This window comes from Coregonus clupeaformis, chromosome 7 (genome assembly GCF_020615455.1).
Source record: "Coregonus clupeaformis isolate EN_2021a chromosome 7, ASM2061545v1, whole genome shotgun sequence".
Lineage (NCBI taxonomy): Eukaryota > Metazoa > Chordata > Actinopteri > Salmoniformes > Salmonidae > Coregonus > Coregonus clupeaformis.
Genome location: NC_059198.1, coordinates 3,164,719 through 3,176,938, shown reverse-complemented (window position 1 = coordinate 3,176,938; position 12,220 = coordinate 3,164,719). Strand labels below are relative to the sequence as shown.

Here is a 12,220-nt window from a genome sequence, read left to right as displayed (position 1 = left end):
CAAGTTCACCCCCTGAATAGGACACCAGATTTGCCAGTTGCTGGTACAAAAAAGGTTGAGAAACAGTTTTAAAAAGAGGTGTGTGAAAGTGCTTCTTGGCCTAGAAGACCACAAGAGACAAATGCATTTGACCTCTGCATTTTAAAACAGTTGATAGAAAATTAACTCAGGAAATATCTCCTACCACTGCCAAAGTAATGACTAGATTCAATCAGATCAAGCGTTAACCGCCGATGGACTACACCAGGAAAAGCTGATGTTTTGGCGGTGTCTGAGGTGTAACTGCGTTGGAGCGGTCAAATCGGTGAGCAGCTGCTCTTGTGATCATTGTCACAAAGCCATGTCGTCCCACCCCATTAGAAGTTTAGAAAGAGTAAAGTCTATAGAGATAATGACGCTCAAATTCAACATCATTAAACGAAATTATGAAGATTTCTATCAGCCTAATCAAGGTGTAGAAAATATCTCACATTCCAGTGTTCAAACTTGTAAACGAGGCTGCATGAGATTTCTCTTAATGCGACCAATGGCAATGTCTGCTTTAGGTATAATTCCAGAAGCCGCTTTTGGATTTGACATCTCTAACACAGTTCCACTTCCGACACCGCCAAAACAACCGTTATGCGGATGTCGGCTAAAGCGGACCTAATTGAATCAAGCCCTAAGTCAGCAGTCTATTAGGGTCCTTTATATTTTAACCAGTTAGGGAACTGCCTGCTTTACATGTACAGGTACATTCATTAGTCCTTGTGTCTCCAGTCTACACACATCTATTTTGACATCATAGCTCTAAGACCATTGTGAATATACATAGATTTATGGTTGGTATTTGCACACCTTGTCAACAATGTGGTTTGACTTTGAGTCAGAATGGCTGAGGCAATGGTGGACAGAAGACACTGAAGGCCTTATGCGTTTGATGAAAGCTCCCAAGCTATACAGTCAGTAACTACCATATTTAGCCTACATCTGTGACCTACCCGGGCTAGAACCCCGGTTTCATACCCATGCCACAAGAGTGCGTGAGCATGCTGAGCTAAAGCTTAGACATTATCTTCAGGATCCAACACACATCTTCAGGTCTCAGGCAAGGGTATTCATCCCAGGCTATTTAGTAACTACCACATGAGCCTGCCTTCTGCGGTATGAGTTCTTTTGGGGGTAGGATGGTGAGGGGTTTCAGCTGGTATTGTTGATCGATGCACAGTGGCATTGACCTGTTTGCATAAGGAATGCCACGCGATGGATGACACAGGCAGCAAAATGGAGGGAGAGGGGGCGGAGAGAGGGATATACTGTGTCTCACAATGCCCATACAGTGGGGGAAAAAAGTATTTAGTCAGCCAGCAATTGTGCAAGTTCTCCCACTTAAAAAGATGAGAGAGGCCTGTCATTTTCATCATAGGTACACGTCAACTATGACAGACAAATTGAGATTTTTTTTCTCCAGAAAGTCACATTGTAGGATTTTTAATGAATTTATTTGCAAATTATGGTGGAAAATAAGTATTTGGTCACCTACAAACAAGCAAGATTACTGGCTCTCACAGACCTGTAACTTCTTCTTTAAGAGGCTCCTCTGTCCTCCACTCGTTACCTGTATTAATGGCACCTGTTTGAAATTGTTATCAGTATAAAAGACACCTGTCCACAACCTCAAACAGTCACACTCCAAACTCCATTATGGCCAAGACCAAAGAGCTGTCAAAGGACACCAGAAACAAAATTGTAGACCTGCACCAGGCTGGGAAGACTGAATCTGCAATAGGTAAGCAGCTTGGTTTGAAGAAATCAACTGTGGGAGCAATTATTAGGAAATGGAAGACATACAAGACCACTGATAATCTCCCTCGATCTGGGGCTCCACGCAAGATCTCACCCCGTGGGGTCAAAATGATCACAAGAACGGTGAGCAAAAATCCCAGAACCACACGGGGGGACCTAGTGAATGACCTGCAGAGAGCTGGGACCAAAGTAACAAAGCCTACCATCAGTAACACACTACGCCGCCAGGGACTCAAATCCTGCAGTGCAAGACGTGTCCCCCTGCTTAAGCCAGTACAGACGTGTCCCCCTGCTTAAGCCAGTACATGTTCAGGCCCGTCTGAAGTTTGCTAGAGTGCATTTGGATGATCCAGAAGAGGATTGGGAGAATGTCATATGGTCAGATGAAACCAAAATATAACTTTTTGGTAACAACTCAACTCGTCGTGTTTGGAGGACAAAGAATGCTGAGTTGCATCCAAAGAACACCATACCTACTGTGAAGCATGGGGGTGGAAACATCATGCTTTGGGGCTGTTTTTCTGCAAAGGGACCAGGACGACTGATCCGTGTAAAGGAAAGAATGAATGGGGCCATGTATCGTGAGATTTTGAGTGAAAACCTCCTTCCATCAGCAAGGGCATTGAAGATGAAACGTGGCTGGGTCTTTCAGCATGACAATGATCCCAAACACACCGCATGGGCAACGAAGGAGTGGCTTCGTAAGAAGCATTTCAAGGTCCTGGAGTGGCCTAGCCAGTCTCCAGATCTCAACCCCATAGAAAGTATTTGGAGGGAGTTGAAAGTCCGTGTTGCCCAGCGACAGCCCCAAAACATCACTGCTCTAGAGGAGATCTGCATGGAGGAATGGGCCAAAATACCAGCAACAGTGTGTGAAAACCTTGTGAAGACTTACAGAAAACGTTTGACCTGTGTCATTGCCAACAAAGGGTATATAACAAAGTATTGAGAAACTTTTGTTATTGACCAAATACTTATTTTCCACCATAATTTGCAAATAAATTCAATGTGATTTTCTGGAAAAAATTTTCTCATTTTGTCTGTCATAGTTGATGTGTACCTATGATGAAAATTACAGGCCTCTCTCATCTTTTTAAGTGGGAGAACTTGCACAATTGGTGGCTGACTAAATACTTTTTTCCCCCACTGTAAGTGTATTAGATGATGAAGCATATGACAAATCACACACACACAGCATTCTCTCTATGAGCATCTACACCCATCCTTTTTTCATGGGTTTTGGGTCCGAAACTCAATTGAAAAAGAAATGCAGGGCATATTAATGACTCAGATTACTACACACACATTTCATGTTCGTCTATGATGTTTGGTGCAGCTGCTGTACATCACAGGTAGTGTGGTTCTTCAGTTTACACTGCACTGCAATTTGTCTGACCACACACACTTATAATCCAAATGGTCTGTCTGTCTCCAGGTGAATCCATGTCCATGACCTGTCTGATTGACACCATCTTCGGATTAATATTCCCTCAAACCAATGATGCAGTATGTCCCAACCAAGTGAGAAGTAAGCAGGTTGTCTCTCTCTCCATCTCGCTCTGTCTCTTTTCACTTCCTGGTAGAGTAGCCACAGTCTGGAGTGGCTGTGGGATTGGCCCACTGTCCTGAGGGGAGGACAGTAAGCCCCGCCCACCGCGGCGTTGGCACCAGTGGTTACAGGGATGGCAGGTCGCCTGGGCCTCCCTGTCGTATCACCATGCCAATGACTTATCCTTAGCAACACCCTGGAAACGGAGAGTCTTGTTGTCTTCACATGTCGAAGAGCACAGGCTCCGAGAGGTCTGGGTCCCTCAAGGCATCGGTTGTAGTTGTCACAGTAACCAGGTTGGTGTTGGAACGGGTGTCCATGGCAGAGTGCATGATGGGTAGCCAGAGGTCGTCCATGTTTGGCATCACAAATATTTTCTGTGAGAACAAAAACGAGAACTTGAGTAACTAAGGTGTAAAACGGAAAACACTTAAAGCTAAAGGGGTGCTAAGAATATTTTATTGCATTTATGATAAGCCTTTTGTCTGTGCACGTTTGAGTTGTAGGAGCAGCCTGATCATTAGATTAAGACAGAGAGCCACATCACACTGTCTGAAGTACAGCTTGGTGGGCTGCTGTAAATACATAACGCACCACTTTTCTGTTGTCCCATTCCCATCATTGTCTAACACTGGGAAGACATTCACTTTGTTGACAAGGGAAGAGATGCAAAGCTAAGAGAAATGCAAAGCTTTCGACACATACTGAACTAAAAAGTTACATTAATGTGATGATATGATTAATCAAATTGTATTAACAAATAGTTAGGGGGGGCTTAGATCTTTCTGACCAGGAAAGACTATAGAGCCCAGAGATGTTCCCAGGCAGATCCCGTGTTCAGGAAAAACCCGTGTTCAGGAAAAACACACTACAATTATTACATAATCCAAGTAGAGAGATGTTATTGCTCTACTCTCCCTGGTCTCAGTTTACCTGAAACTCCTGATCCAGTTTCTTCTCGATCCAGTCGGTGACGTGGGCCAGCGTGACCTCCCTCTCACCCAGCTTGGGCCGGGCTTTCAGCTCCAAGTGGGGGGGACTCCTGAAGCCATACCTGGAGGGGGAAGGTTTACTCTGTTACACCCATTGGCTTACTGTATACTAATATCCTGGGGAAGGTTTCTCTTACACCCATTGAACTAGTAAGCTACTAGTCTAGTCTTCCTGAAAGTAAGTCAAAGTAAGTAAAAACAGCTCACTTAAAATAAAATGTTTGAAATCTTGAATATATTTTTCATAATTAAAAGTTAAATAAATATAAAATACATTTTGGTGGCAAATAATGCTTTGACTCCTCTACTTCATTCATATGACCAGCAGAGGACATGTGGGCTACTGTGTCAACAAGCCAGGCTAAGGCCTGCTGTATCTCTATAGCTGAATAACCTGAATATTCATACTGGATATTCAATATTCAGACCTTACCCCTGGAGTGGAACGTACCAAATTCTGTCTGCGGGGGGAGGTGATATGTATACTGTATGAGGGTGATGGGGTGCACCATGTCCTGTGGGTGGGGGGAGGTGCTATGTATACTTTGTGAAGGTGCCGGGGCGTTCCATATCCTAATAGTGGGGGGAGGTGGTATGTAACTGTATGAAGGTATTGGGACGTACCATATCCTGTCGGTGGGTGGGGGTGGTATGTTGACGGCCAGCGTCCCGCGGCACTCCAGCACCTCCACGGTGAGCAGCAGGGGCGTGTTGGACACCTCCTCGATCTTCTTCTTGATGAACTCTGTCTCCGTGGCCTTCTGGAAGTACTTGGACTTGGCGATCTTGTCCACAAACCGCATGATCTTACTGGGCCGGTGGCCTCCGACGAAACTGTGAGGGAGGAGGAAGAGGAGGAAATGGAGGAATAGGAGGAGGGGGAAATGAGGAGGGAGAAGGAGAGAGGACAAAGAGCAGAAAGAGCAGGAGAAGGAGATGAGAATGAGGGAGAGGAGGAGAAGGAAGGATAAAGGGAAGTGAAGGAGGTGAATGAGGTGTCGGAAAAGGAAGAGGAGGGAGTGAGTCAACATCATCAGTTATTCATTAGTCTCTCTCTCCTCCCACGATTCAAGGCAGTGAGTGGGTACATTCTGTCACTCTGGGCCGGAAAGCAGCTCCTGCCTGTATCTGTTTGTGGTACTTAGGACAATACCTTAAAACGGGCTGTAAAATAAAGTGTAACCGACAATTGCTGCACAATTATTAGCCTACATAATTGACTGCGTTCTCTGTAGCTTCTTCATTGTAATATTCTAACAGAGATGCAATTCACCAATTAGTTCTATAAAGAGTCTCTAAAGTCGATAAAAACACACTAATGGAAACAGAGAGACAGACACAGTCTGATGCTAATGATGTTCTCTCACCCCTCCGCCCCCAGCATGTCCATGGGGATTTCTGGGGGATCCTCTTCATCAGACGATCCAGCACTGGAGGACTCTTCATCACTGTCCGCCAGGCAGTAGGCCCGAGGTCTGGGCCTGCACAGACACATAAAACATGAGAACAAAGGTAATGAGTATTAGTCAGCTTTAAGAAATGGAAGTGGAAAACAGATGAAAATGAGGAGGAACATTTGTCTATTGTTATTGGGGAGCGGTGTTGGCAGCATTCGTGCCTAGGAAGCCCTCAGCAAATCCAGTTTGGACACAGCAGCTCGTTCAAATCGGTCAAAGTTGAGGTATTGACAGTCATTCAGTCCTGAACGGGGACTAACATTTAACATTTACCCAAGACTAAAGCCTAAACGACTCCCATGTGGTACAGCATGAGCAGTCATGTTTCTGCTCACAAGGCCATCCCCACTGTTTGCAGAGGGATTTTCTTTGCTTTTCGTCAAACCAAGTACACTCAGAAGAGCATTTGCTAAGCAGCTCAAAGACGATCAACAAATCCCCTAATAAGAACGATCCCTCAGAGGCCTCGGCTGGGAAATAGCCTGGTCCCACATCTGTAGTGCTGTCTTGCCAATTCACCACCTATAGGCCTACCACTGGCCAATCAGATAGCTCAGATCACTGTGTCTGCACAGTTTCCTCGAGCCATAGACTGTAAAAATAAGCCTTGAACACACAGCAAAGTTGATACTGTGAGATTTCAAAAGGTTTAAAACCATGACTAGAGAGAGTGTCAACAAATACAGCAAAGAGCTGCTGTTTTTATGAGTAAGTTCATGTTTAAGTTGTTATTCAGCATTGTCAACACTTTAACCAATAACATATTTGTCCTCCCTACTTCAACTTATGCTACAACTAGCATTGCAGCTGCATTGAAGCCTATAGCGAAGTGTTCCGATAAGCTTGCATTGTTATTATTAGCGGCTTGTGTCTTTTATATCTAGGAATATTTCACTTTCTCTGGTCATAGGAGTAACAACAAATTGGTGCATGAGGCAGAAATAATGCAATGTGACTTGAGTTTCGCCATCAGCTGGAAGACTGTGTCCCCTTTTCTCAGCGGAGGGAGGGAGAGCGGAGGGACGGTGAGTCGGGTGAGAGGCAGCTTCACCGCTACTCCCTTCCTCCCCTCAGTCTGACCATCAGATGCAGGCCATCAGTCCAGTAAAACATTATGCTCACTCAGCTGTGCCTTACAAGTAATACAACAAATGATCTATTACCAGTGTGATCATATACCAGAGAAAGTGATCTTTACTCAGAAAAGGTTGGTGACCACTGCCATAGAAGATGGCAAGACAGCCCAAACAAATCTGGGACCAGGTGACTTCCCTGCCGAGGCATCTAAAGGATCGATTGGCTTGCAGGGAAGCTGATTCCATGAGACAAAAGAGGGTGAAATATGAAAAGGAAAAAAAAGAGGGATGATTTCAGTACACCAGGCAGAAAGAAAGCTTTCCCAAACTCACCAGCAATAAGACACATCCACAGAGGTCAGAGGTAGAGTCCAGAGAGAGAGGGAATAAAGGAAAGCAAGAAGGAAGGAGAGAAAAAGAGACAAATGTGACAGTTAACAATGTCTCTCATTCAAACCCAGTGTTTTCAATCCTGCTCATGTGGTGCAGGTTTTTGGTGCAGCCCAGCACTAACACACCTGTTGTTGAATCATGTGTGTTAGTGTTGGGCTGGAACAAAATCCTGCAAATCCTATGAGTCCCCATGACCAGCATAAAACAACACTGAACAAACCCTATCAATAGTAATTCAGCTATCAGCACATGCTCAGTGTTCTGTGCTGACAAAGCCATGCTGTTGATCCTACATTTACAACTAAAAATGTTACTTCTCATTATCCCCTCCCAGCCTCCACTAATTGACTAATTGCATTATTGTTGGAAGTCAAACAAAACACTTTGACAGTTCCAGATAAACTCAGGCAGTGAATGGAGCCATTAAGTATTTAGAAAAGGTGTTGCTAAACCACTCTGTTCAGTATCATACATCCTTAATGGCACTAATTTGTCATATGTGATTGCCTACATAACCAAAGACAATGCACATACTTTAATGTACTATATAAGTAGGTACTTGATTTTAAGATTTGATAATATCTCCTTGAGTGCTCTTTTTTAACCACATACAGTATGTAAATATAACATATTATATTCAGTCTATCTCTATGTCCTTAACCCTCTCTCCCCTGCTCCCCAAGCCCCTCTCCCTCCTCCATACTCACCCCTCTTTCCCCTGCTCCCCCAGCCCCTCTCCCTCCTCCATACTCACCCCTCTTTCTCTTGCTCCCCCAGCCCCTCTCCTTCCTCCATACTCACCCCTCTTTCCCCTGCTCCCCCAGCCCCTCTCCCTCCTCCATACTCACCCCTCTTTCCCCTGCTCCCCCAGCCCCTCTCCCTCCTCCATACTCACCCCTCTTTCCCCTGCTCCCCCAGCCCCTCTCCCTCCTCCATACTCACCCCTCTTTCCCCTGCTACCCCAGCCCCTCTCCCTCCTCCATACTCACCCCCTCTTTCCCCTGCTACCCCAGCCCCTCTCCCTCCTCCATACTCACCCCTCTTTCCCCTGCTACCCCAGCCCCTCTCCCTCCTCCATACTCACCCCTCTTTCCCCTGCTACCCCAGCCCCTCTCCCTCCTCCATACTCACCCCTCTTTCCCCTGCTCCCCCAGCCCCTCTCCCTCCTCCATACTCACCCCTCTTTCCCCTGCTACCCCAGCCCCTCTCCCTCCTCCATACTCACCCCTCTTTCCCCTGCTACCCCAGCCCCTCTCCCTCCTCCATACTCACCCCTCTTTCCCCTGCTCCCCCAGCCCCTCTCCCTCCTCCATACTCACCCCTCTTTCCCCTGCTACCCCAGCCCCTCTCCCTCCTCCATACTCACCCCTCTTTCTCTTGCTCCCCCAGCCCCTCTCCCTCCTCCATACTCACCCCTCTTTCCCCTGCTCCCCCAGCCCCTCTCCCTCCTCCATACTCACCCCTCTTTCCCCTGCTCCCCCAGCCCCTCTCCCTCCTTCCCCAGACGGGCCAAGTTCATCTTGGTCTCCAGGGTCATGATGAAGGAACCAGCATAGGACACCTCCAGATCAAACCACAGACCTAGAAAGAGGAGGGAGAGAGAGAGAGAGGGATAAAAGAGGGATGGTAAATCATTACTAACATACCATCGTTGGCACGACAATAGTGGAATAATGATGCACAACTGTTTTCACACTTCCTTGCAATGAAAACGTTCTCCACCGTTGAGGACAAACTACACACCCATATCGGATTAGTTACTACAAAAGCACAAAACTGTATAGCTAATGCTGACGGTATATAAAAGCTCTTGGTCCTATGTGTAAGTGGATGAGTCACTCACCCACTGTGAGCCTGAGGCAAAGAGCAGTAAGAGCTCCCTTAGCTTTATCCCACCTAGACTACTGCCCAGTTATATGGTCAAGTACTGCAAAGAAGAACAAAGGCAAATGACAGTTGGCCCAGAACAGAGCAGCACGGCTGGCCCTTAAATGCACACGGAGGGACAGTATCAATAACCTGCATGTCAATCTCTCCTGGCTCAAAGTAGAGGAGAGATTGACTGCATCACTACTTGTCTTTGTGAGAGGTATTGACATGTTGAAAGCACCAAACTGTCTGTTCAAACGGCTAACACACAGCTCAGACACCCATACATACCCCACAAGACATGCCACCAGGGGTCTTTTCACAGTCCCCAAGTCCAGAACAGACTCTGGGAAATGCACAGTACTACATAGAGCCATGACAACATGAAACTCTTCCACATCAAGTAACTCAAGCAAGCAGTAAAATCAGATTGAAAAAAACAGATAAAACAACAACTCATGGCACAATGCGGACTGTGAAGAGACACACATATACACACAAACATGCATACGCACACACACTCTACACACACACAAACACAATGCAATGTTGTGGTATTGTGGATTTTATATTGTAAATGTTGTATAATAGAGTAATAATGTCTTGTATGATGTAATGTGTTATTGATGAAGTAGGCTGTTGTTGTGTTTTGCTGTGATGTAATTGTTTTAACACTGTTTGGACCCCAGGAAGAGTAGCTGCTAATGGTGATCCTAATAAATACTCTCAATATCTCTCTCTCACACTGGTTACAATTTTGTAATGGACCGTATACGACGCTCCGTCGCTCTGTTTCGTGAAGTGTGTAGCGGCCTTAAGCAGCATCACCTCTGCCTTTGGGGCACTCTGCTCACTAGCAGCCCCTGGTGGGAGCACACATGAACAACAACTTGAATACTAAGCTCTTATGTTATTCACTGTTTGATGTAATTTCATGATAAATAATTCAGCGTTGTTTGCTTTGGCCCTGTATTAGTACTATTGTAAAACTCTGTTAAACATTGCATGTCTCTAAAGAACAACCACCTCTGTAGCTCAGCTGGTAGAGCACGGCACTTGTAACGCCAAGGTAGTGGGTTCAATCCCCGGGACCACCCATACACGAAAAATGTATGCACGCATGACTGTAAGTCGCTTTGGATAAAAGCGTCTGCTAAATGGCATATTATTATTATTATTATTAACAAATGTGAACAAATGCTAATGTTGTTTTTGTGGACTAACCAGGGGTTCCCCACCTGACTCCTAATTGCAGTGAAGCCACATGCTGTGTCCGACTGGTAGGAAGTGGAATGATCCTCTAGTAAACACACCAAAAGGTCAACTCTAGGGCAGCCTCTCCTCTGATTGGCTCAGAAGCTGGCAAACTCACCAGGCTTCTTCCTGGTTTCGGGTGGGAAAGCTCAGAACCCTGTGTTTTTATTTGGTGTATATGTGTGTGTGTATATGTGTGTGCGTGTGTGTGTGTGTGAATGTATGTATGTGTGCACACAAGTGAAAACCAGCTCTTCAGTCATATCACGTCTCTCTATATGGGGAGGAAATATCAACCTGTTCCTTAGTAAGAGACTTTTACTCTTCATCTCTTGCTCTCCAAATCCTCTCTATCCCACACAATGAAAGTGGAGAGGGATTACTGTGACTAACTCTCTGGAAACTCTTCAAATGATAACAGTTATAAAGCCCTTAACTTATATTGGCTTCATCATCCAGACTCCTGGAATAGAGGAGCACAGAGCTGCTGAGCAGTAATCCCCATTGGGCTCATTATGTGCAAGCATCAGCTGGTAATGCCTGAGGGGAAAGCCCATGGGAGCTGTGTTGTGTAGGACAATGTGCAATAAATCACTCTCTGGACTGAGGAGCTCAAGGGGAAGGGGGATACCTAGTCAGTTGCACAACTGAATGCATTCAACCGAAATGTGTCTTCCGCATTTAACCCAACCCCTCTGAATCAGAGAGGTGCGGGGGTCTACCTTATCGACATCATCGGCGCCCGGGGAGCAGTTGTTGTTGGGGGTTAACTGCCTTGCCCAAGGGCATTAAAACCAGCGACCTTTCAGTTACTGACCCAACGCTCTTAACCACTAGGCTACCTGCCGCTTCTACTGTAGCAAGACAGCAGAGCAGTATTTCCCAAACTCGGTCATGGGGCCCCCCCTGATTATTTGAATCAGCTGTGTAGTGCTAGGGCACCCCTTGGGGTCCCCAGGAACGAGGTTGGGAAACGCTGCAGTACAGGCTTAGGAGTTTAACCATTCACCTTGAATTGAATATGGAAAGCTTCCCAAATTCCAGACTGTAGCTTTCAATGCAACCATTTTTATCTCAATATCAAATCATTTCTGGGTAACAATTAAGTACCTTACTGTGATTGTTTTCAATTAAAATTGTCCCCCCAAAAAAAGCTTTTTAGCAAAAAACTATTTCTCAAGCAATGATTTTGCTAGGAGTGTCTGGGAGTGGTCTGAGTGGGGAGGGGGAAACTGAAAACTAGCTGGTATTGGCAGAGAGGTTTAGAACTATCTTTGTTATTGGTCTATTAAAACATATACCACCTGTTGATGTCACCAGGTAAGCCAAAACTCCACCCATTACAGTGTTAGTTTCATCATCTGTATGATACAAAACAGAGGAAAAAACTGCATTTTGACTGCACTGAGCCTTTAAAGAGAAGTGAACCGTTAAAGTGAGACAGTGAGACATTCAAGCTTAGCACTGAAAGGTTTTTCAGGTAAAACATGAAAAACTGAGCTAAAATTTCAGTTGGCGTGGTAACCCCACACCCACACACTCCCAACTGTATCCCCTACATCAGAATATAGTTAAATGGCTGGATCAATATGACCTCCCACTCTCCTCACTAGCCTCCCACTTCTCCCCCTCATCCCCTCCCAAAGTCAGACATATCAATGCAGGAATGAATGTGCCTTGCTCTCAGAGTCGTGGGCTGTATTCACATTCTCAGTTGGAGTGCTGATCTAGGATCAGTTTTGCCTTTAGGATCCTAATGAAAAACATATACAGTGCCGTGAAAAAGTATTTCCCCCCTGTGCATATCTTTTTATACTAAATGTTATCAGGTCTTCAACCAAAACA

At 45.5% G+C, this 12,220-nt stretch overlaps 1 protein-coding gene across 3 annotated transcripts in view; it reads right to left on the bottom strand.

The window, feature by feature from the left end:
* Positions 1–2,900: 2,900 nt before the first annotated feature.
* The window catches only part of LOC121568781 (testis-expressed protein 2-like), a 41,509-nt gene continuing 32,189 nt past the window's right edge, over positions 2,901–12,220 (bottom strand). For 2 of the 3 annotated variants that reach the window (XM_045221055.1, XM_045221057.1), the window contains exons 9-13: positions 8,713–8,833; positions 5,694–5,801; positions 4,951–5,160; positions 4,268–4,388; positions 2,901–3,711 (exon numbers count right to left, since the gene is read on the bottom strand). In XM_045221055.1, coding sequence (XP_045076990.1) covers positions 3,556–3,711; positions 4,268–4,388; positions 4,951–5,160; positions 5,694–5,801; positions 8,713–8,833 — 716 coding nt within the window. In that variant the 3' untranslated portion in view covers positions 2,901–3,555. The remainder of the gene's footprint in view (positions 3,712–4,267; positions 4,389–4,950; positions 5,161–5,693; positions 5,802–8,712; positions 8,834–12,220) is intronic. The other variant, XM_045221056.1, reaches the window with a different exon arrangement.